The sequence below is a fragment of the Myotis daubentonii genome, chromosome 13, assembly GCF_963259705.1.
Source record: "Myotis daubentonii chromosome 13, mMyoDau2.1, whole genome shotgun sequence".
Lineage (NCBI taxonomy): Eukaryota > Metazoa > Chordata > Mammalia > Chiroptera > Vespertilionidae > Myotis > Myotis daubentonii.
This window is the reverse complement of record NC_081852.1, coordinates 18,808,738-18,835,752: the sequence shown is the minus strand read 5'-3', so window position 1 is coordinate 18,835,752 and position 27,015 is coordinate 18,808,738. Positions and strand designations below refer to the sequence as shown.

General features: G+C 37.0%; 1 protein-coding gene across 2 annotated transcripts in view; it reads left to right on the top strand.

Annotated features, from left to right (window-relative positions):
- Positions 1-27,015, top strand: part of ADK (adenosine kinase) — a 501,435-nt gene that overhangs the window by 378,354 nt on the left and 96,066 nt on the right. For both annotated transcript variants that reach the window (XM_059662309.1, XM_059662307.1), the window contains exon 8: positions 23,211-23,246. In XM_059662309.1, the coding sequence (XP_059518292.1) occupies positions 23,211-23,246 (36 nt within the window). The remainder of the gene's footprint in view (positions 1-23,210; positions 23,247-27,015) is intronic.

The window sequence follows — 27,015 nt, the reverse complement described above, 5'->3', positions numbered from 1 at the left end:
TACTCTACAGCAAGCATGTCAAACTCAAAGGCTAACATGGGCCAAATTTTCAAAACCTGAAAACCTTCTCAAACCCAGGAAAACTAGTAGTATTTCGTCTATTCTCTTTGATAGCCCTGGTGCCCCAGTCCTGTGATTTTTTAGCACCCTGTAATACATTTTGCTTTTATGCTTTTACTCTGTTTTTCTTCCTAGGATGCTCTTTCAAGGTCCAACATACAAATCCTTTTTCTCCAACAAACTTCTCCTGACTGACCTAATCACATTCTTTAAAACTCTGAATTTTCTCACCATTTTGGAATATATTTCTCAACTTTTATATACTATCTTATCATGTACTTGGTCATATGTACATGTATTGGAAGTAGGCTTTTGTGTGTGTTTGTTTTGTTCTTATTCCTTAATTTCATATGTGCCCCACCCATAAAAATCACTTTACTCTTATTTTCCTTAAATTAGATGAAATACACTTTTAAACCTCTTTCCTGCAAAATTAAATATGTCATTATTAGGGTACTTTTCTTTACCTCACCAGGGTTCTTATTGCAAAGTAATACATTCAGGGAATTTCTTCTTCCCAAGACCTTATGTCCACAATGGTCTGCTGCTTCCTGTGGCATGAGAATCTTGTCCAAGGCTGATAGCTTCAATCTAACTTCCTGTGTCGGATATTTTTCTGTTGTCACTTAAAGATTGACTTTTTACTCTTTTCCTTCTCTATTCTGTGCCCAAGTATCCTAAGAAAATTGCTAAGTATTAGTAGCATGGAGAGAAAAAGTATATAGACCTTGGGAGGCCCCATATTATTTTTAAAATCCGGTTTTAAAGCCCTGGGAGCCAGAAGGTTGGGTGAAAGTTAGAATGGGAGAGTTAGAGCCTAGAAAGTCAAATCACAGGTCTTAGAATTCAGCCTAGCGACAGTGCTCCAGAAATATTACTGTGTCCTTAACATGTGCTTGTTGAGTTGATGAAACAATGTTGGCATAACTATTACCTAACAACTAAATGAAAAATTATAACAATTCAATATTTCTGCCTACAATACTGGCAATTTTTAAACAAGTGTATTATCAAGAAAAAGCATAAACCTTGATTTAGCAAGAACAATGTAATTAGACCCTGCTTATAATTCTGTTTTTCAGATTAATGAATATGATTAAAATTAAGATGGAATAAAAATTTTAGAAGACAGTTAAGTAAAATCCAAGTTGGATATGGAATAAAGGCCAATTTGTTATTTTAAGTCATGTGGTGCATATTTCCATATGTTCTAAAAATCCTTAAGAACTTGGCACAAAGTTCTGCTGAAATAATTTCTGCCTTTTAAATGATAGGTGCCTTATCTCTTATTGTACTATTCAGAATCCATCGAGTAAGAAAATGCATAATATAAAAGATAAATTCATAAGCATTTGTCTCCTAGCTTTAGCCATAGAATCATTACCGCAGTACCTTCACTTTCAGCCTAGTTCTATATCCTTCCTCTCTTTCACCTTCTGGCCTCCTTCTGTCTTTATTTCTCCTTTTCATTTTAACCACAATCACTTCTCTATCAGATGGTTCTTGTTTCTACTTCTGAATACATTTAAATGCCATTTATAAAATCATAAATTCTTATTGAATTTATGTTTAAACCTAATGGGATTCAGCAGTAGTTTGAAACTGCAACATATTTATTAAAAGTGGGTTTTAATACCAGTGATGATTCACATTTTCCAACCTCCATATTTTATAATTTGTTTTTCTTGGCAAAGGTTTGTTTTAAGTATCCATGAATAAGGCAAAAGGTTTCTTGAATTTTGGCTTCTAGAAAGAAGGAATGAATCTTTTCCTGTCTCTAAAAAGTTACTTTACCTTTTGCAGAAAGATATAGCAGTAGAAAATAATATACTTAAATCTACTCACTGATTTTAGGCCAGTCATTTTTTTATAAAATCTTTGCATTTTTTTTCTTAAGGGGCCCTCCCTAATAAATAGGCTGTCTGTGGTTGTTAAGGACCTTCCAAAAAATATTTTTTATGGTCACTGAATTTTAGAGTAGAAAGACTTATGAAAGTGAAATAAACCTCTCATTTTCAAGTTTAGGAATCTGAGAGAGTTTGTGTCTTGCCCAAAATCACACTAAAACTGAAATCTGAGTTTCTTGATTCAAAGTCCAGGACTCCATCTTTTTATTTTATTATTTTATGGAACATGGAAAGCAAGCTGATTGTTTGCCTAAAGTTTATTATATTTTGTTTCTATCTTAGGACTTATCATTTGTATAGTACTTTGTTCTTTGAATGAAAATATTTTGTGTTTATCACCTTTTTCTGATCTGCTATCTAAGAATCTTCACCTGTCTTCCTTTTTAAATCCAGTCTGCATACTACTGCTAGATAAATTAATATTTCTAAAGCCTATCCTGATTATGATGCTTCCTTGCTCAAAACACCTTAATATATTTAAGGTTTAGTTAAATGAGTTAAAATCAGTCTCCTAAGTCATTGCAGACTAAATCTACCTTTCAAATCAATCTTAGTGATTTTCAGTCTGCATAAGATATAAACCTTATGATCCAGCCAAATTAGACCAATTGTTCTCAGGACACACTTCCCATTTTCCATATCTCTGTGTCCTTCTTTATGTACACCTTCACCTAAAATTTTACCTATCTTTTTTTTTTTTAAATATATTTTATTGATTTTTTACAGAGAGGAAGGGAGAGAGATAGAGAGTTAGAAACATCGATGAGAGAGAAACATCGATCAGCTGCCTCCTGCACATCTCCTACTGGGGATATGCCCGCAACCATGGTACATGCCCTTGACCGGAATTGAACCTGGAACCTTTCAGTCCGCAGGCCGACGCTCTATCCACTGAGCCAAACCGGTTTCAGCCTATCTTTTTTGATGTATGACAAATTCCACTTCCACCATAAAATATTTTTTGTTGTTGTTTTCTTTTACTTTCAATTGCAACATCCTGTACCCTGACTTTAATTTTGTTTTCATTTAATTCTTTTCTTATTTTTTGATTAATCAGATGAGTCTAGCAGAGTGCCATATAACTGTGGATATAGATGGTATCTAATATGTTCATTGGTTGTTAAAATTCTTGAAGAAGATAGAAGGCAACTATTGGTACTTCCTTTAATCGATTTTTAAAATCTGCCCAGATCATCACAACCAAGAGAAATCCTGCAACTATCATGCCTGTCCAGCACTCAATAGTATCTGACTAATATTATCACAGTGATTACACAATTTAGGCAGTCCCTATGGCAGTCCCTATAGAGGAATATATATATTATTGCTTTGGGGATACTAATAAGAGTGCATATTTTGCCCTGACCGGTTTGGCTCAGCGGATAGAGTGTCAGCCTGCGGACTGAAGGGTCCCAGGTTCAATTCCAGTCAAGGGCATGTACCTTGGTTGCAGGCACATCCCCAGTCGGGGGTGTGCAGGAGGCACCTGATCGATGTTTCTCTCTCATCGATGTTTCTAGCTCTTTATCCCTCTCCCTTCCTCTCTGTAAAAATCAATAAAATATATTTTTTTTTAAAAAGTGCATATTTTTCTTACACAATTACACAGAAAATTGTGCCATTTTCTATGGCAGTTGTGTTTACAGATGTTGTGCCTGATAACACTCTCAGTAGTTTAGGGTACACCTGAAAAACTTTAGATAGACTTGGGACAATTGGCATTGTCTTATATATGTATTCTATATCATTTTCTTCTCCAGGATATACCATTGCTTTCTTGAGACTCTTGACTTTCTTTGCCATCCTTTCAAAATAAAAGTAGATTACCATCACCTATTGATTAGCTGGGGATAATGTGAAGGTAGCAGAGCAAAGAGAAGTTACTGATAACTGAAAAATCTCTATAACAACAAAACCACTATGAAGTGTTTGTTGTCCAGATGAAGGTTGTTGACCATGATAATGTTATAGGGAGTTATTTTGTTTGGAAGTGGAGATGGGAAGCATAGTACACTCCCTTACAGCAACCCACTCCTGTATCCAGACTCCTCGCCTTCTGCCCTACTACTGGTTCTACTGGGTTAGCGAACGCATCTCATGCCCCCATTGTGTCTAAACCATCTCTACTCTGACTAATCAAGTGGCTTTTCTTGTTTGTGAGGTGCAGTGCATGTTAATTAGAGATGTAACTCATTCCTTTTACAACAGGTTCTCAGAAGTGTTACCACTGCTCCTGACTTCTGTTTCCATGAGGTTCCCTAGATAACTCAGGTGGTTACACTTAACACATGAGATTAACCTATTGTATAAAATCAATCTCTCTCTCTCTCTCTCTCTCTCTCTCTCTCTCTCTCTCTCTCTCTCCCCCTCCCTCCCTCCCTCCCTCCCTCCCTCCCTCCCTCCCTCTCTTTGTAATAAGAAAATTTAGTAGTGGGTCTTGAGTTACCCATGTGATGGTGTCTACAGTGTTGTGTACTGCCAGTGAAAAAATGCACACAGAGTACATTGGATATATATTAGCATTTATTTGCTAGAGGCAAAACAAAAGTTGTCATTTTAAAGTTGTGAAAGGACTATACTGGTTATTGCTGGTTATAAGCTCATTTAGACTTATGTTTCTATCTCACATTCAGTAAATTTTCTACTTATCTTGCATGTTAGCAAAGTAAAATAGTAGTACTGGTATGTCATAAAATTGCTCTTCGTTGATAACTTACCAAATCCTCAGAGTCAGGATTTCCTGTTTACCCTGGTATTTCATCGATGTGTAGGGTGTTGTTTTATGGTATTTGTTTAGTTATTTTTTTGTTTGTTTTTGCTATTCTTGCTACTTCTATTGAAAATCTTTTGGCACTTACCCTTGTTATTATGCTATATTCTATTATTTGGTATCCAGTTTTGCCAGTCATGTCTGGACTGTATGTATCTTTGAAAATATAATTTAAAAATTCAGAGTAAAATTCTTCCAGGAAAACGATTTCCATGATTATTTGTGTGATACTTGGAAATGAAACAAATGCCAAAATTCTTTATGGTAACTTCCCAGAGCAAAAATATTCTCACCGAGTACATCAGGCCAGCAGCTTACTAAGTTTTTATCCAAATGTTAGATCTCATTCTTGAAAAACCTCAATACATATAGGTATAAAGATCTTTTACCTTTTTAAATAAAATTCTTTTCAGCTAATTATTTTAACGAATTCATAACGTTTATTTAATTCATACTATTGTGAGACACAGTTCTAGATATGATAGAAAACTTAGTTTTCAAGAAGCTCAGAATCTTGGGGAGAAAGTAAACCAGGCAAATAAATTATAATGCATTGTAAGAAATAGCATAGTAGAGCACTAAGTTAGTTGACTCTAATCCCAAAATTAAAGTATGAACCACAAGAAATCAAGTCATTGTTAATCTAATGCAGCGGTATTTCTTCTTTGCTTAATGAGAGTGTTTTGTCCTTATCATTTGGTATATCAGCCAGGATTTATCATCTTCTATGCAGAAAATATGTTGGATGCTTTGAGGATACAATGTGAAAACTGTGTTTCTGCACTAAGAATTTATCATCTAGTAGTAGTAGGGATAAGCTGTCTATACAAGTAACTATATGTTCATAATTGTGATAAGAGAAACCTTTACAAATTGAGCAAAACTCTTCTGTAATGCAAAAAGCCACTCCTGGAGGTAGGGAAAGAAGAGATCATGAACAATTCAAGAAGGCTTTCGTTAAGCAGAAGATGGCTGAACAAACCCTGGAGGGATTGGTAGGATTTTGATAAGGGTAGTTGAAGGATATTGTAATTCACTTAGTGCCTACCATGTGCAAGGCAGCAGAAAGGCAAAAAGCCTGGGGCATGTTTAGAGAATAGTAAATATTCTAGCTTGAGTGGTATCTCATACATGTATGTATAAATATAAAAGCCTAGCCGGCCAGCATGGTTCAGTGGTTGAGCATCAACCTATGAACCAGGAGGTCACGGGTTCAATTCCCAGTCAGGGCACATGCCCGGGTTGCAGGCTCGATCCTCAGTGTGCGGTGTGCAAGGGGCAGCTGATCAATGATTCTCTCTCATCATTGATGTTTCCATGTCTCTCTCCCTCTCCCTTCCTCTCTGAAATCAATAAAAACATATTACAAAAAAAAAAGCCTAAGCGACCATTCGACCATCTGACCAGTAGCTATGCTGCTCAATGACCACCAGGGGGCAGATGCTTCGACCGGTAGCTATGACACACATTGACCAGCAGGGGGCAAACCCTCAACGCAGGAACTACCAAGCTGCAGCGACTTGGCAGCTGAGGTTCTCGTGTGACGCACCCAGAACCAGAGAGGCGGGAGCCTGATTCCAGGGTGCATCACCTGAGAAACACCCTCTCGCAATCTGGGACCCCTCGGGGGATGTCGGAGAGCCAGTTTTGGTCTGATCCCTGCAGGCCAGTCCAAGGGACCCCACTGGGCATGAATCTGTGCACCGGGCCTCTAGTAAGGAAATAATAAAAGATCAGCCTACAAAGGAAAAGTAGGGGTATATTATGGTGGACCTTTGAAAGTCAGGCTATGGAACTGGAACTTTTATCAAGAAGCAGTAGGTAGCTTTTTGAGCAGAGGCTAATCAGAGTTGATATTTAGGAAGATGAATCTAATGGTCATATACAAGGCTGCGTTCAAACTGAGTGACTGGTATCAGAGACTGGTTAAGAGACTAGAGCAGTAATGGAGGCAACAGGTAGTACAGGACTGACTTAGGTTTGTGTTGGTAAGAATGGAAATAGGCTATCAATGTTATAGGCCTTCTGCTTATAAAATGTCCTTGGTAAAACTTGTAAGCTGTCTAATGCATTAAAAAAAGAAAAGAAAAGAAAGTGTCAAGGTGACTCTGGAAGTGAGGCCAAATATCTGATGAGGACATCAAATGAAAGGAGTAAAGGAAATTATCCCAAAAAATGTAAAGGGAAAAGATTGGAAAGTTGATAACTGAATTTCTAGGGAAACACTATGTTTAGGGAACTTAACAAACGAGAAGATAAACAACAGGGAGGTGAAAGAGAAAGGGAAAGAAGATATGCAATTAAAAAGTAGGGAGGAAAGTTTCAAGGAGGGTGGAAAAATTTGAACTCTGGAACATTAACGAAGTCTAATTTCTCACTTATTATCTGTTGGAATTGGAAGTTCCAAACGAGAGAGCTTGCTGTACAGGAGTTAGTGAAATTGACCAAAGAACTGAAGGAGGAAAAATATTTACAATGGCGAATGATTGGCAATACAAAGAAATTGGGAGAGGGGTTGAAATTGAACCTCTGAAAGAATAGAAGGAAATGAAAACTCATTTTTATATTTTAAAATAATTATTTTTAAATTTAACACTATGCAGAAATCCTTCTCTCCAAAAAGAGATCAAGTCCTATTTAAAAAGGTCAAGAAGAAAGGCTGAGATTGGTAACAAATGAAATAACAATTTCTGATTTGGGTTTAAGTATAAGCTAACTTATGATGCTATGTATACAGTAAGTTAAAATTGTTGTTAACAAAATCCCATTTGTTAGCCCAATCACTTTATAATGTTCAGTACAATAAAAATGCCAGTATTGATTACTCCTTCTGTGCTTCATTACCTTCAGTTCCCAAAATGTTGATAACCAAACTTATCTTTTGTCATGGAGACTATAAAACACCTATGGGCAAGCACTAGGACTGACTGGATAATGTGTTATCTTAGATTCTAACGAGGTTTAAGAGATAGAAAGATAGACATTTCTTGGTTTTAGCTTATAGACTAAGATGATTGGCTCCATTATCAAATGCAGTATGAGCTTTTCAGAAGTATTCACTGTCTTTTCAAATTTATCTCTCTTTCATGCAGCAAGGGGAGGTGAATGATGCTTTCAATTTAACGTTTATTGAGTACCTACCTGTTGGGTGTTTTCTGTCATTCTCTATGATTATTTTTTTAATAGTCTGACTTGTACATTTGGCTGATTTCTTTTTCATGGTCATTAGGTTGTTTTTTATTTGTTTTTTACTTCTTTGTAGTTTCATTGTTTTTGTTTGTTTCTTAAGACACCTGTGTTGATTGTGACTTCCATAGTTGTTCTTGCCACTTCCTTTCCTCTGGATATTGTGAAATTTTAAGTTTGTCTGTATTGGACTTGTTTCTAAATCAGCAGCATTACAACACTGTTCATAATTATTGTGAGTCAACTGTCAAGAAGGAAGAAAATAATACTGGTTACTGGTGATGTTTGGGTAAGATGTGTTATATACATATCCACAGGCTAAAATTCTGACCTGGGAGAAAGTACCCTTTTTTTTCCACTAGAGGTAGGAGACTAGATGCTTCTGTTTTTAATATACTTTGTTATATTAATAAATCACAATATAGACCTGTAAGTTCCTTTTCTAATTTTATTCAGTAACTACTGGCCCACTGCACGAAATTCGGGAGCCCTTGGGGGATGTCTGACTGACAGCTTAGGCCCCGTCAGTCGGACATCCTTAGCACTGCTGCGGAGACAGGAGAGGCTCCTGCCACCGCTGCTGTGCTCACCAGCCGTGAGCCCAGCTCAGGGCTTCTGGCTGAGCGGCTCTCCCCCTGTGGGAGTGCACTGACCACCAGGGGGCAACTCCTGTGTTAAGCATCTGCCCCCTGGTGGTCAGTGCGCGTCATAGTAACCTGTCGTTCTGCCGTTTGGTTGATTTGCATATTTACCTTTTATTATATAGGATATTTTGGACTATAAATGGTACTGGGATTTCCAATTATATTTCCTCTTGTACCTCAAAAGAAGCAGAGACTCAAGAAATAGAGGAGCTTTTGTGATAGGTTCTGAAGTTAGAGTCAAAACAGCTAGAACAGGGGTGGGCAAACTTTTTGACTCGAGGGCCACAATGGGTTCTTAAACTGGACCGGAGAGCCGGAACAAAAGCATGGATGGAGTGTTTGTGTGAACTAATATAAATTCAAAGTAAACATCATTACATAAAAGGGTACGGTCTTTTTTTTTTTTTTTTTTTTTTTTTTTTAGTTTAGTTCATTTCAAATGGTCGGATCCGGCCCGCGGGCCGTAGTTTGCCCACGGCTGAGCTAGAAACTAGTGCTTTCTTTTTAGCATCTGTATTACTCTGCCATATTTCACACCTTATTACCCGTGCCACTTTGCTCACAGCAAAGTTTTTTTTAAAGCAACAACTGTACCGTATGTTTGACCATTTCTGTATTTTACATATTGTCTTCATTTTGTTTTCACCTTATTTTTTTTAAGAGTTAATTTTGCAAAACTTCCAGAACTAGAATAAGTTAGGGCCATGAGAGTGGCCCCGGAAAATAGGATTTATAGTGTTAGTGATTAGCACACTCTAACAAATTGAGAAGCACTACACATGAAATATCGAAAATATAAAGGATATTGCTGCACATTTGAACTGAGAAAGGAATTATTAAAAAGGCACTAAACAAGAATGCTGATCTCCAATGGAATAGAATAGAGACCCCAGAAATCGGCCCGAACCAATATGCTCAATTAATATTTGACAAAGGAGGCAAGAACATACAATGGAGCCAAGATAGTCTCTTCAATAAATGGTGCTGGGAAAATTGGACAGATATATGCAAGAAAATGAAACTAGACCACCAACTTACACCATACACAAAAATAAACACAAAATGGATAAAGGACTTAAATGTACGACGGGAAACCATAAAAATTCTAGAAGAATCCAAAGGCAACAAAATCTCAGACATATGCCGAAGCAATTTCTTCACTGATACAGCTCCTAGGGCACTTGAAACTAAAGAAAAAATGAACAAATGGGACTACATCAAAATAAAAAGCTTCTGCACAGCAAAAGAAACCATCAACAAAACAACGAGAAAACCCACTGTGTGGGAAAACATATTTGCCAACGACATATCTGATAAGGGCCTAATCTCCAAAATTTATAGGGAACTCATACAACTTAACAAAAGAAAGATAAACAATCCAATCAAAAAATGGGCAAAGGACCTAAATAGACACCTTTCAAAAGAGGACATCCAGAAAGCCAAGAGACATATGAAAACATGCTCAAAGTCACTAATCATCCGAGAGATGCAAATCAAAACAGCAATGAGGTACCATCTCACACCTGTCAGACTGGCTATCATCAACAAACGACAAGTGCTGGAGAGGATGTGGAGAAAAAGGAACACTTGTGCACTGCTGGTGGGAATGCAGACTGGTGCAGCCACTATGGAAGACAGTATGGAGTTTCCTTAAAAAACTAAAAATGGAACTCCCATTTGACCCTGTGATCCCACTTCTAGGAATATATCCCAAGAAACCAGAAACACCAATCAGAAAGGATATATGCACCCCTATGTTCATAACAGCACAATTCACCATAGCTAAGATCTGGAAACAGCCTAAATGCCCATCAGTAGATGAATGGATTAGAAAACTGTGGTACATCTACACGATGGAATACTATGCTGCTGTAAAAAGGAAGGAACTCTTACCATTTGCAACGGCATGGATGGAACTGGAGAGCATTATGCTAAGTGAAATAAGCCAGTCAATAAAGGAAAAATACCACATGATCTCACTCATTCATGGACAATAGAGACCATTATAAACTTTTGAACAATAATAGATACAGAGGCAGAGCTGCCTCAAACAGATTGTCAAACTGCAGCGGGAAGGCCGGGGAGGGTTGGGGGGCAGGAGGTAGGGGGGTAAGAGATCAACTAAAGGACTTGTATGCATGCATATAAGCATAACCAATGGACATAAGACACTGGGGGATAGGGGAGGCTAGGGGACTGTCTAGGGCGGGGGGATAAAATGGATACATATGTAATACCCTTTGTAATACTTTAAGCAATAAAAAAAAAAAAAAAAAAAAGAATGCTGATCTCTCTCGCCTACCTGAAGTCTTCTCTTCCTCTTTTTGTCTTATGTTTGGCACTGATCAGTAATGCTGTTCTCATTGTCCCACATAAACATCTACCTAAACTACTACAAATTAGTTCTTTATCTTGTCTTTTATTAATATAAATGATATGGGTGGGGTGTTTGTTTGTTTGTTTTGTCTTGGGGTTGTTTTTTTGCCAGTGAATGAAGGAAGTATGACCCATCAAATGATATACATTTTACTTATCTTAAGACTAGCAGGTTGGAAGGAGTCTGCTCTCCATAGCACCTTTAGTTCTTCATTGGTAACGCCATACAAAAGGAAAAAAGTTTGTTTTGAAACTTATGAACATTCTACTAATACATAACACAGAAGTTGACATCCTTCCATTAGTTTTAAACTTCCTCTGTAAAAGTCCAGAAGTATGATCTCTGTTGAACTATTCAGCTTAAAATAGACAACATATAAATGAATGAGCCTTGGTGTGTCCCAGTAGAATTTTATTTATAAAACCAGGCAGTGAGCTGAATTTGTCCTGCAGGCTGCTGACCCTAGGCATAATGTATTGATCATATTGTAGGAGAGCTTTCTGTTGTTGGAAGTACGGACAAAAAAAAAGGTAAGATTTTATGAGATATCTGGAGCTTTCTGGTTGGTAAGACAAAAGACAAGAAAATGTCAATAATATAGGATATGGAGAGTAAAAGAGGGTTTAGAACTGAGCAGAGTTATTCTTCAGAGGGTTTCAAATATAGATTCCTGGTAAAGTAGAATGTTTATGATTTAGTGCAGCAGCAATGAATAAAGGAACTATATCCTTTATACAATAAGAAATAAAAAGCAGTGTATGGGATGCTTAAGATAAATTGTCAATATTTCTTGTTTTTGGCCTGCTAAGCTTTTTTAAGCTTTAGAGATTGGTTAAATGTGCCAGGATACTTTTGGATCTCTACTTTAAGACAGACTCACACTGAACTTCTGCTAGAAGTAATGTAAGACGGGCCAGATTTATCCTACTTCTTTAAAGAGTGTAAAACCAGACAAAATATATAAAATAGCAGTTTTCTGACATTAGACAACAGGTAGCACAGGACAGTGATCCCTGAGAGAAGGGAAACAGATTAGGGAATCCCTACAATTTTCATAGTATTCTGCTTAAACAGGGTTTCCGGTCTGCAGTGCAGGAAGGGGGATCCTAAACTCAGTGGTCCAACTGAATTGAAACAAAGTTAAAAAATGAAGGAGGCCCAATAAAGAATTACTTTTTTTTTTTTTTTAATGAAGAAGGCCAAGATGGCTATAATTTGCAAGAGAGAGTGCCAGAGAAGAGACAGCACACACTAGATAATCGGCAGAGGATTCCCTAGCCTCTTCTGCTGAATACTCATCAGCACGTGTATGTGAGGAAACTATTGATGGCCAAGGTTAAAACCACAGGAAAAAGCAGGTAGGACATCCCCCAAACTCACACAAGGCTGATAAAGTTTGTATCCCCAATAACTAGAGTGGAGAAACCGCTAATAAATGGGACATTTTATTTAGTACTCAAAAGGTATTATATCAGGAGGAGCACCAGGATAGCGCTCGATTAAGGTAGGCTCTCATCTCACCCAACAAAGCTTAAAAATAGCCTGGAAAGGATCAAACTTTCAGGTAACCTAACTGAATTTCAGAATAAACCTCAAAAATATAAGAAATACAAAAAGGAAAGTTAAAAAATCTAGTACCCCAAAACGTAAGATTTATAAAGCATCCAGTCAGAAGTTATCAGGCATGCAAGGAATCAGAAAGTACAACCCATATGAGAAAAAAAACAATCAATAGAAATATATTTTAAAATGACACAGGTGTTAGAATTATTTGACAGGGATTAGCATTTCTAAACATATTCTGTATTTCCAGAAAGTAAAAGAATGCATAAGCTGGTTAAGGAAAGATATGAAAAATACAAAAAAAAAAAAAATCCTTCAACTTCTAGAGATCAAAAATGTGCTGGATGAGATTAGACACTGAAGAAGAAAAAATAGTAGTAAGTGATCTTGACAACATAGCAGTAAAAGCTATCCAAAAAGTATTGAGGGGGGGGAAACCAGCAAACAATAGGACAGCTTCAAGTGACCTAATATACATATTTGGAGTTTAGGGAAGGGGGTGGGAGAACAGAAAAATATTTAAAGTTGATATCGGCTGCAACTGTTCCAAATTTGATAAAATCTATAAACCCACAAATTCAGATGCTCAATGAACACAAGCAGAAGAAACAAGGAAAAAAACTATATCAGGGAACATCATCAAATTGCATGAAATCAGTGATAAAGAAAAAAATCTTTAAAGCAGTCAGTTTTTTAAAGACACATTATAGGGAAACAAAGAAAAGAATGACAGCAGTTTTCTCATCTAAAACAATGCAAGGTAGAGCACTGAAAGAAAAAACTGTCAACCTATGATGCTATATCCACAAAAAAATACCTTTCAAAACCGAAAATGATATGAAGACTTTTTTAGACATATAAACGCTGAAAGAGTTCATCAGTAGCTGACCAGCATAGACCATTCAAAAACACCTCTGATCCAAATACTAGCTATAATAATTACCTGCTCTGTGGTCTTGGACATACTTTCATTTCTCTGAACCTTTAGATTTTCACCTGTGAAATTAGAAAAGTACCTATTTTATGGGATTTTTATGATCAATAAAATCAAATGAGTTAAAGAAAATAATTGACATTTGTTGAGTGCCTCATGTGTGCCAAGTACATTATTTCATTATAAATTGAAATAAAATACCTAACAAGAGCCCTGCTACCCTGAGAATGTTCTTATGCTGTCATCTCTCTTCTCTTTCTTCAGTAACTGAAAAACTTGGGTTGTTCTAGAAGTAGCCCAAATAGCTAATCAATCAAATTTTGATAGTGCACTTTTCCTAACTTTGTTTTTCTTCCGTAACCACTGTTAAATATGGTTAAAGGTGGGAATGAACAACTCTTCTTGTGAGGATAGACACATCAGCTAATAAATCACTTTATGAAAGGGTTAAGTATATTCTAAACTAAACCAGTTTTTTTGGCTTGTGTTTTGGCTGCTAATGTTTTTTTCCAGTCACGTTTATTGAGGTGTAATTTATATACTGTCTATCTTATTGTTATAGTAAACCTATTGGATACGCTCCATGAGTGTCTTTATAGCTTATACATTGCTCCACAGATTTTTTTGGCACTCAGTAAATGCTAAATAATAATTCTATTCAGCATTCTGCAGACGGGAAGCACATGGTAATAAATGTCACAGCCCAGGTTGAAAATCTCCAAAAACTTATGTTATATTCCTTGGAAAAGCCAGTGTAGATATTTTTGTGAATGAAATTTATTTTTAAAAGCAGTCTTCATTTACTTTACTTACAAGTTAAAACTTTTCTCATCAAAATAGTACAATATTAAAAATAGTATAAAACTAATACAGTCTCCTGAGAAAGTATATAAATAATTTTGTAGATAGCATAAAGAAAAGGTAATTCGTAGTCTGAAGGACAGCATGAGGACATATTTAGAGGTTTAAGCAACATGTCTTCTATGATATATTGTATGAAAAGAAATAAACAGCAGGTAGTTCTTTATGATTAAATATCAGCATGACTTAGAGGTATATCACAGCTAAAGCTGTTGCAGACCTTATAATGATTAGATTTTGACTCAATAATATATTTCTCACCCAGGGATTCTAGCACTACTCAAATATCTTATTCTAATCTCAGTAAGGTAACCATTGCTTTGGCATAACGAAACACATTGTAAATTGAAACTAAACTTGATGCCAACAAAGGAATTTCATGCAAAAGATAACATATCCAAGTTTATTTGTGTTGATGAAATGGTTATCCAAAACCCTTTAGATAATATATATCTAAATATTTTTTTCATATTTTTCTCACCCTATGATTGATCTACTAACCATGCTTGCTTTGATTTGATTTTTATTAAGTATTGTTGTTTTTAAGAATTAACATCTGGATGAGAAAATATCTGAATTTGGCCATGTTACTTAGGCTCCTCATATATAAAATGTGGATAGCGAATCCAGGCACAGCTTAGCTTGACGCCTCTGACTCGAGTCTCTCATAACCACGAGGTCAGCCAGGTCTGCAGTAGTATTGTTGCCGGGAGATGATTCACTTCCAAACCCACTCACAAAGCTATATTCTCACTGTTAGCCATGGGCCTCTCCAGAGGGGTACTCACAGCATGGCAGCTTATTTCCCTCAGAGTGAGCTGAGAGAGTGTGGAAGCAAGAGGATGGTTGAACAAAACATTCCATCACTTTTGCCATATATTTGTTAGAAGCAAGTTACTAGGTCCAGCCTACACTCAAGGCGCAGGAATTGTACAAGGATCTGGATACAGTAGTCGGGGGCCATTGGGAGCTGATTTGGAGGCTGCCTACTATACCTGTGATCTACAGATAGGACAAATCAGTGAAGGTACTCTGGATGCTCTGGAACTCATTTGTTTAAACTACCCAGAGATCTTACCAAGAACTTGAATTCAGTAGGCAAAATGATTTTACAGTTTCACATTAAATATTTTAATTATTCCTAGCAACAGTCCACTGAAATAGGTATTGTTGGCCTTGATTTCATTGATATCCTGAGTGACTTGCTCAAGATTACTTAACAGATGAACTGTAAAATTCATTGTAGTCTTTATTGTAGGTCTTCTGATTCTAAACCATTCTGTACCCTTTCCATCTGCCTGTAACTACCTCCTGACCAGTACTATCTGGCAATTAAAGCCATTCAAAAAGAGCATTATACATCTCGATGTATACACAAACATATAAATTTTATATTACAGAGATATTTTTATACATAGATTTATATGGAGAGAGACAGATAACATTCTTTCTTAAACTCTCATATACATCACGCCATTTAGGATTTACAGTGTTGCTTCAAATTCTTTGAAATTATTCAGTCAAAGTCTAATACCATTATAAGGTCTGTAGTTGTAGCAGAGGTATAACTCTAAGATAATAGTAACTGTTGGACAAAACTATATTTAGTGGGTTAAAAACTTGTTAGGAGGAGAGATGAACAAAGTAAAACAGCAGAACTGTTTTGGTGGCTCCATTATCCATTGGGTTTTCCCAAAGCTCTGGACTTGTACTACTTGAGTGAGGACCATGGGGGCTCCCAGTGAATTTTCTGCTTCTTCTTGTGTTGGAGAAAAAGTAGTTTATTTTGGATGAATATGTTGCTTTCTGCAGATAGAAGTTACCTTTCTTTGGTCCTGAGTGAGACCCTTTTCCCTTTTTATTTCAGTCCATGAAGTTTAGCCTACTCTCAAGACTCCTGATGTCTAAGATTAAAAAGTAGAGTGGTGCCTGACCAGTGTGGCTCAATTGGTTGAGCATCATCCCATGCACCAGGAGGTCACCAGTTCAATTCCTGGTCAGAGCACAAGCCTGGGTTAGGGCCTCAATCCCCAGTACGGGGCATGCAGGAGGCAGCCAATCTGTGTGTCTCCCTCATCAATGTTTCTATCTCTCCCTCTCCCTTCCTCTCTCTGAAATCAATAAAAACATATTTTTAAAAAATAACTGGTAACCAATAATTGGAATTGAAATAAGAATACGGATATTATAGTTATAGTTTAATATTGATTACAAATAATTCTACTTTATATATTATAACTGGGATATAATTGGACAAAATGCAGAGAAAATAGTTTTCAATATAATGCAGTAGCTCCCGAAGAAGCAGAATCAGGTTCGGAGGAAGCCAGAACCGGACCCGGCTGGGCCGGCAACATGGAACCGCTGTACCAGCAAACGCACAAACAGGTCCACCAGATCTAGTCTCATATGGGACGCCGGGAGACAGCAGACAAGCAGTCTGTGCACTTAGTAGAAAACGAAATCCAAGCAAGCATACCAGATATTCAGCAAGCAAGAATGCCTGGAGATTTTGTCCAGTAAGGAGCCGCCCAACAAAAGACAGAATACCAAACTTCGTGTTGACCAGTTAAAGTATGATGTCCAGCACCTGCAGACTGCTCTCAGAAACTTCCAACATCAGCGATATGCAAGGGAGCAGCAGGAGAGACAGCGAGAAGAGCTTCTGTCTCGCAACTTCACCCCCAACGTGGGATGCGGTGCCCCCTGCGAGGCTGCGATGGCCCCTGCGAGGCTATGACGGCCCCTGTGAGGCTGAGACGGCCCCTGGGAGGCTGAGACGGTCCCTGAGAGGCCGAACACAGGGACACATCACGGATGGAAATAGCTACATTTTCCATGTGTATGACAAGGCAACAAAAAACATACACCTATGGATGAGGACGGGGAGGGGTAAGGGCAGAGGGTAGGGTGGGAACTGGGTGGAGGAGAGCTATGGGGGGAAAAAAGGGGAACAACTGTAATAATCTAAACAATAAAGATTTATTTTTAAAAAATGGAGTAGTTCCCTCTTATCGGAGGGGAATATGTTCCAAGACCCCAAGTTGATGCCTGAAATTATGGATAGTACCAAACATGCTTTTCCCTCTCTCTCTCTCTCTCTCTCTGTCTCTCTCCATATATATAACGTACATATGTACTATGTACATATTTTATGTACATATATACTGTTTATGTACTTATATACTACTAGGGGCCCGGTGCACGAAATTCGTGCACTGGGTGTGTAGGGCGGGGGGGAGTGTCCCTCAGCCCAGCCTGCCCCCTCTCACATACTGGGAGCCCTCAGGCGTTGACCCCCATCACCCTCCAATCACAGGATCGGCCCCTTGCCCAGGCCTGACGCCTCTGGCCTAGGCATCCGGCCCGGGCAGCGGGGACCCGCAGCTGTAGCGGCCCCACGATCGTGGGCTTCGCTTTAGGCCCAGGCAAGGGACCCCTAGCTCCTGGGACTGCCAGCTTCGACCGTGCCCAGCTCCCATCGCTGGCTCCACCCCTACTTCCTGCTATCACTGGCCAGGGCGGAAAAGGCACCTGATTCTCCCTCCTATCATGGCTGGGGGGCAGGGCAAAGGCGGCCTCAGGGCCGCCTTTGCCCTGCCCCCCAGCTCTTAGCTCCCCCCTGGGTTTCCAATCACTGTCAGTGGCAGGGGGCTGCTTCCTGCTTTCCCTTTCGCCTCCCTGCATTGTGCCTACATATGCAAATTAACCGCCATCTTGTTGGCAGTTAACTGCCAATCTTAGTTGGCAGTTAACTGCCAATCTTAGTTGGCAGTTAATTTGCATATAGCCCTGATTAGCCAATGAAAAGGGTAGCTCGTACGCCAATTACCATTTTTCTCTTTTATTAGTGTTGATGTACATATATACTATGTGTGTATATATATATATATATATATATACTGTTTTTCCCTATATATACATACTGTGATTAATTTATAAACTAGTTACAGTAAGATATTAACAAGAACTGATAATAAAATAGAACTGTTATAATAATATTACTATAATGAAAGTTATATGAATATAGCATTATTATGTAAAATAAGAGTAACTTGAATATAAGTACCATGATAATGAGGCAGTCGATCTGATAACCAAGAAGGCTGTCAAGCCCCAGCCTGGTGGCTCAGTTGGTTGGAGTGTCATCCCGTACACCAAAAAAAAAAAGGTTGCAGGTTCAATTCCCCGTCAGAGCACATACCTAGGTTGGGGGTTCAATCCTGGCAGGGGTGAATACAGGAAGCAGCTGATTGGTGTTTCTCTCTCTTCCTCTCTCTCTAAAAAAAAAAAAAAAAAAAAAAAATCAATAAACATGTCCTTGGGTGAGCATTGAAAAAAAAAGAAGGCTACCAAGTAACTAATGGTCAGATAGGATGTACACTCTGATAAGCTGGGCAAAGAGTCTGGGCGAGATGGAGCAGGACAGTGCAAGATAGCGTCTTGCTACTCAGAACGTCACTCAGTTTAAAATGAATGCATTGTTTAGTTCTGGAATATTCCATTTAATGTTTTCGACCATATGTAACTGAAACTGCAAAAAGCTACACCATGGATAAGGAGGAACTACTATAAAGGAGATAGTTGTCTTTCATACATACACACGAACAAGCACTTGAGTTTCTCCTTTCTTTCCTGCATAATCTGAGGATTATGCTATTTAATAGTGGCTTGCTAATCCCTTTAAATAGCTCTTAACATAAGTATTCCATAGTTTTCATTAACCATGAATTTTAGATTTTTTTTAAACCTCCATTCAAAAACTGTATTTGGTTGTTTTTTCACTGGAACCCTTTTAGCCTGGTCAGTGAAGCAGCGAGCCTACTGCAAATCCTAAATAGCATGGTGTGATGAGCGTCTAAGACTTTAATTATATGTCATTTTATTCACAACACTCAATTCCAGGAAGGAAAAAATGACTTTGTTGTTGTAAAAGACATATGATGTGAGTATCATTCATTGTAAACCAAAAATGATACTGTATTATAGTATAGACAACAATGGGAACTGATTCTGAAAATGTAACCTGTCTGAGAAGCTGAATAATAGTGAAAGTTATCAAAATGGAAAGAAGTGTTAATGTGAAATGCAGCCTTCTCAGAAATACTCTTTCCTGGCCTGTTTGATTTTGCTTTTGTTGCTTGTCATGCATGAATGAAAGTGCTACACTCTCAGGGGAGCAGGAGAGCCTCTGTGTCGGTTGTTTATTTCCTTAATCCCTCCTCCTTTGTGATTTCTGATGTCAGATCTAAAATGGAAAGCCTGTAAATATAATGATTATCACATGGATAATCACCTGCATTAGGAACCGCCCTGCTTCTCTATTCTAACCTTCCCTGTTCTCCACATGACACATCCACTCTGCCATTGGATTTTAACCTGACTGCTTCATTAGGTTTGTGAAACTCAGTACGTGGCGCCCTGGGGCAGCACAGATGGGGACTTGCTTGTTTTCTTTTCTCACTCTTACTGCAAAGGCACACTACAAAGTCCTTTTCAATTTAGTGTGATCAGTTCACTTGGAATTACTTTTGATATTTGGAATGGGCCTTACTCTTTGCCCACTTCTCCCTCTTCTGACCACTTACTCTTCCATGTCCCCTTTTCTTCCCTACTTTCTGACCTAATGCCTTTTCTTTCTGTCCCTCCATGCAGTGAATCTGAACACTAAAATTCTGCTTAAAATCCTTACTGGGTCAAACTGTTCCCTATGTTGTTTTATTTGTTTTGCTGAGAGGAAAATAATAAATGTTGTTCCATCAATGTATCTGCAGACACCTTCAGATCAGAGGTTAGCTGTGGTGGGAAAGTCGGGGGTGAGATGAGCCATCTGCTTTCTCTAATGGAGTGACTGGGGCACCCGTCCAAGATCAAAGGAAGGTGAGAGGAAGTCAGGAGATAAGATCTTTTTAAGTCATAGAACAAGTGCTTTAGCTTTTCGGTGATAGGGCACAGTTCTGCAAATCTGTGCGAGGGGGACGTGAAGATAGAAAATTGAGTTGACTTTTCTTCAGCATGTCCTTCCTCAGTCAGAAATATGTTAGCACTTGCAATAGTTTACAGATGGACAAGTGTCCTAGTGCCTGGCTCCCTTAAAGAATAATGATCTGACATTTATATGTGTGTCTTGCAATTTGTCAGTTCTACTATACCAAAGCAGGTCACAGTTAATTACTTCTTAGGTTTGTATGAGTAAATTTGGATATTAAAAGAGCAATTTAACTACCATATGTGAACTTTGAGTTTTTGTGTCTTAGTGCAATTTTAGTCATACAGATTCTTCATATTTGTCTTGTAGGTCTTTGGGGTTCTTTCATGTCTCTGAAAGTTGCATATAAATAAGTATTTCTAACAGAGCTTTTCGGATATCTTTTTCTAAATTTTTTTATTTATTGAATTTAGAGAGAAAGAGATCTATTTGTTGTTCTTAGCATGAATTCATTGGTTGCTTTTAGTATGTGCCCTGACTGGGGATGGAGGGGTAGAACCTACAACAAGGGCATATTGGGATGACACTCTAACCAACTGAGTTACCCAGCTAGGACTCAGTTATCGTTTTTATATAAGAATTAGCTTGGTGCTTTGGCTGGTGTGGCTCAGTGCTTAGAGTGTCAGCCGGCTCACTGAATGGTCACGGGTTCAATTCCCAGTAAGGGCACGTATCTGGGTTGCTGTTCGCTCCCCACCCCCAGTTGGGACACCTGTGGGAGGAAACTAGTTGATATGTCTCTCTCACATTTGATGTTCCCCTCCCTCCCTCCTTACCTCCCTTCCTCTCTCTATGAAAAGCAATGGAAAAAGTATCCTCAAATGAGGATTAAAAAAAAAAAAAAAAAAGAATTAGCTGGGTTAATTCTTGGATTGGACAACTTGGAGAAATACTACATTGATATCTTTTGAACTTTATCCTTTTCCTTGATATCTAGGTCAGCAAATATTATTGACTATGTTGTCTACAAAATTCTGTTGTATCATCTACATTACTGAGGCTAAATCGATCACCCTATGCTTCTCTAGTGAACAGCCTGAGGAGTTATACTTTCAGCTTATCACTCACTTCCTATCAACTTCGGTGTTGAGCTGTAATCGTCCATTTCAAACTTTTTAAACCCTCAAAATGGTTCTTTAACTTTATATTTTATTAATATATGGGACCATCCGTGCATACATACTTTTTCCCCAGTGTTTTCCTTAACATGTAGATAGGACCCAAATCTGTGCTGGAGACATTGGCTGTACTTTCTGCCTTACATGGTTTGGTGCAGCGTTGTTTCAGTTGAGTTGGATCTGCTCACTACTTGGACTCAAATCCCATCCTTCTATTAATATCTCTTGGCAGAGATAATTTTGGAGGAATGTAAGTTAAGATGTAGAGGCTCTTGACAGTTGTCTGCAGTTTTTTTCATTTTCAAGAGGGAAGTAGAGTTGAAAAGTGATATTGCCTCCATTTTCTGTACTAGTCCTAACATTAAAATACATGCACAAAGCAGAGTAGAGAAAGGGAGAGGATTTGGTTGCATTGAAGTGTTTTTGTCATTTGATACCCTGTTGCAACAGCATTATGGTGTATAATAATTGTTCATCAGATTGTACCCTAAAGATGTTTAATTCTAGAAAAACATTGTGTATTTTAATTATATATTTTTAATGTTCAACTTTTGTTACCCTGTCATCTTACATCAAAGTAAAATAGGGATTTATTTGGACTGTTTCTTATAATTTTCAAACAGTCAAAAAAGTAGAAATACTTAATACATCTAGATATAATTAATATGTTGCCATTTTGCTTCACTCTAATTTGTTTAAGAATTCTAAAGTAAATTATAAGTATCATGTCATTTCACCCCTAAATACTTCAGGACTAACTGCTAAAAATTAAGGATATTTTTCTTATCAATTTGTTAATTCTTAATATTATCTAATTCTTAAAATATTTAAATTTCTTCAGTTGTCCCCAAAATGTCTTTTATACCTGGTTTATTCAAAACAGAATCCTGTTAAGGTCTGTATAGTATTCTTGGTCATTTTCCCCCTCCCACTTTATCATGAAATTGACTTACTGAAGAGACCAAGCTACTTATCCTGTAAAATGTCCCATCTATGGATTTGTCTGTTTGCTTTCTCAGTGTATCATTGAACTTGTTCTCCTATTCTCTGCATTTCCTATAGGCAGCAAGTTATATAATTAAAGTTTTGATTAATTCATTAAAAAAAATTCATCAGGAAACTGTATAGGTGATCCTGGATACTTCATACTGTCTCATAATAGAATATTAGTGACCCCACTATTAATGATAAGTGATGTGATCAATCACTGGGTTAAGGTTATGACAGCTCGTTCCTTCCATTATAAATTTATAGTTTGCTCCCTGAGATCAACACATAATCTGTGACATTTTAATTCCATGAAATACTCAGTTCCCCATCATCCTTTCACCTAATGAATTTAGCATCCATTGATGATCCTTGCCTGAATAAATTTCATTAGAGATTGCAAAATGGTGATTTCTCTTAATCTATACATTTACTAGCAGACATTCTTCTACAGAAGAGCTTTCTGAAAGATACTGTTTTAATTAAAAACATAAGCACCAGGCGTGTTCCATAGGTTTCAAATAATTGTCTTTCTTTGTTGGGGTCAAAACACCTGAACTCACTGTGACAGCTACAGTAAAAACATTCACTACATCTTCTTTATTCCAACTTGTGAAGTATGTTGACATAATGTTGCCCTTTTTTTTTTTATGCCAAGGGAAAAATAAATCTTTTTTGGTGTAAGAATAAAAATTGAACTATGTGGGTATATTGAGATAATTGTGTAAAAAGAAGACTGTGAATGAGTTTCAAAATGGATTATTTCTTCATTACCTCGCACTTTATAATTAACTGTTCTTTTTTTTTATTTCAGGAAGCTGCCACTTTTGCTAGAGAGCAAGGCTTTGAGGTGAGTTAACCCACAATTGCACACTAAACAGATCCTAAAGGTTTTTTCTAGCTGATAATGAAGTTCTTTTGGACAGTGATTGATGTGCTATTATACTCTCAGAGCCTCTCAGCAGTTGCCATGGAAACTTGGCAGTCGTCATGGTTTCTTTGTTCTGCCAGCACAGTGTTATGACGCACTCTGCTAGGTCTGCACCCAACATCGCCTACAGATGTTATTTATTGAATTTTGAAAAGCCTCTTGGGAAGCCAAGAGGTTGGGCACGGTTTCAAGCTGCCTCTGCAGATATGGGGCCTGTCAGTTCGTTCAGTTAAAAAGCTACCTCATTAGCTGCATTACATTTCATAAGGATTCACTGCTAAAGTAGTGGTGGAGCAAGACTAGATAGTGGCATGTAATGTCGTTTAAATAACTTCAGCCCTACCCTATGTAGATGATCATTATGCAAATTAATTTCCAAAAGATTGTACTTAACAGTTGTTAGGAACTGATTAAGTCCTGCTCATATAAACTTCCTGTTTGAATCTTTTTTCTCCTTTTTTTTTGGGGGGGGGGGAGGGGGCGCTGGGCATAGCTTTAAAACACATATACATTTTTTTGAAACTAAGTATCGATAATTGTCTTTAATTTTCAAGTCCTGACTCTGTTATCTTGACGTAAGTATTATTCTGTCAAGGTTCAAAATTCCATGTGTTTTTTGTTGGCAATATTAAGATAATAGACAAGACCATGTTTTTATCTATAGACTATCCATTTTCCAATCGATGGTTAGAAAAAACTGAACCCAGGTTAATTGACAGAATTTACTGAGTTTATGAGTTTTATGGTTATCATATTTATTGAACCAGAACTATGTAGAATGCTGTGTTCTGTACCACAGCTTGGAATGTTGCACAGTAGTGTAATTTTCAAAAATCTAATCTGACTAGAGCTGGAATATAGAAACTCTTTATTTACATACTCAGTGTTGATTGCTATATTAGTAAGTTCACTTTGAACTCTTTAGAGAAAGGTGTGTGAATTTATGAAGAAACTATTATTTAAATGTACTAAAAGCAGATTCATTACTGAGCAACAAAGTAATACATGAGCATATTATCTATATCATAGGACTTGGCAACCATCCTGCTTTCTCTTCTTGGAGGAAGACAGTGAGCATGTGGTATCAGTAGTATATTCTCAAGATTCTGTGAAAAAACTACATCAGAGTAGGAAACTTCACCTTATGATACCTGATTGCTGGGAACTCCGAAAGTTTATTGCGAATTTGCTTTTTTTGTTTTACTATATGTATTCTCGTGAATATAGGGGTTGAATCACATGTAGAAGAAAGAATAACGATTTCCAAGTATTTATTTATCTCATTTAAGTTTCGCTTTGTAATTTCCCAAACTGCAATTTATATAAAATACTAACTGTAATCAGGAATATTCAATTTAAAAGTCAAATGTTTTAATCATGAGAATATAAGTCAGTGTTTTCAGTCATGTTTTAAAGTTTCACTGATGTTTAATTTTAATAGTAATTAATATTAATTCTCTGTTGTTACATCAAAATTCTCCACTAATGAAAGCTTGTGGAACGTAAATTTATATCTTACTTTCTGTACTAACATAAAAAAATGTATTTTGATTCTAGAAAATAAACAATTTTGTAGTTGCTTACAAAGATAACATGTTACATAACAAATGATCGTGATTCTTTAGTGCCTAGATAATAATTTTTTAAAATAGGTTACTAAGGCTAACTAATTCATACTTTTATTGCCCCCTTGAATTATATGCTTTGAATATGCCTGGTTTAAATTCAGTCCTAGCAACAAACTATTTTTTCTATTTTCTACTAACCAGCACCATATTAACCTTTCCATTAGTTTTTACTTTGATTCTATAATTTTATTTACCATAAATGTGCCATAATTGATTACAACATATAAACCAAGTGATGATGGTTATAATAATATACCTTATTACATCTTGACACAGTAAAACCGCTCTGTTGTTGATGCTGACAGTGACATGTTAGATAAAAAGCACATAGTCTTGATGTGTCCCTTCATGGGTTCTCTAAACTATTAGAAGCTTTGCAGAATATAGTGGAGCCATGAGTAGAAAAACCTCAAGTAAGTATTATCAATAAAATATAACCCAAGTACTGGATGCTATCTAGAGAAATTCAGTTATTTTTAAATGCCATTTTTTTTTATTTTTTTTTTAGTTCATTACACAGTCATATGAATACATGGGTTAAAACTTGGTATTTTTAGAGTCAAAAATAAATCACTTTATCTTAGCAGTTTAATGTCTATGGGAGTATGTCAGTGCACTCAGAAGTCGTGTGACACTAGACAAAGTCTGTATTTTATCACTCCCAGCTTAAATTTTACCTCTAAATTTGGGGCATGAATGAGATGAGAAAACTGAAAAGATTAAAAAGAAAGGAAAGGTGACCATTTTTTTCTTCCCACCAGCTCTGCTGCCTACCCTCATTTTCTATTATAAATCCTAATCAATTCCCAATGCCATTGAGTATTGCCACTGTGATCTGTCTGCCAACTGACCAATCCAAATGCCTCTAAAAATAACCAGTGTTTATTCATAAGTAAGTATCCTTGGCGGCATTGTTTATGGTATTCTGGTTAGCTTCTCTACAAATTTTAGATAATCTTTCTTTAAAAAAAAAATCTTTAATCTTTAAAATGAGTTAGGCATTTTTCAGTAAGAAGAGCCAGCTTAGGAGGGCACTGGAGAATGAGATAAAAAACTGAAGCTGGGCAGAGCACAAAGCAGAAGAGAGCAGAATGAATATATATGATAGAAAAATTGCACAGTGCCTGATTTAAATGACAGACCTGCTAAGAATTTAAAATGACAATTCTTAAGGTAAAAAGTTTCATGAGGCTTTTATTACTCTAAAAAATCAGTTCAGACTGCAGTGTGTTTTTAAATCTATCTTATCTTGAGCTAAACTGATTAAAGGTTTGTATTTTTAGAACCTACATAAAAATAAGGTACTTAAAAGCACGTTTTATTATGAAGCCTTTTAAAAGCTGTATTGAAAATTGGGATTTAAATTAAATAAAGTGGAAAAAACAACTCCAAAACCTAAATACAAATATTTTTTGTATTTTCATTCTCTGTACAACAGAGTATGTGCCAAATGATAAACAGAATTCATACCTTCTCTACTGGATCACTCATTTATTTTTACTCTAGGCAACAAATTTTAATTTCCTTGTTTTACATTTCTAAGATATAATACTTCTGATGGTTGAGGAAACAAAGCAATTATTTTCCCTTTTCCAACTTTCCCCACAGCCCCTGACTCTACCTGGAGGTCCCAGCCAGACTTGCAGGCTTTCTCTGACCAGTAGTGACTGTCGTCTTATACCACCACTGGGAGAGAAAAGTATTGAACTGTGCTATCCAATACAGCATCCGCTAGCCACATGTGGCTATTTAAATTAAAATTAAGTAAAATTTAAAATTCAGTTCCTTAGTCTCACTGCACACATTTTGAGTGAGACTTCCATATTGGACAGTGTAGATATAAACCATATATATCATCACAGAGAGTTCCATTGATCAGTGCTGGATAAGTCCACACAGAGGATTCAGGAGACCTTGATTCCCAAATAATTCTTCAAGATTTTTCTCAGGTTTCTGTGTTTCTCACAAATATGAAGAACACAGTAAATATTACCCAGAGTTTCTGGAAATAAGACACTAAGTCAAGCGCTGCTGGCTAAAGAGTATAGAGCTTCTTTCCT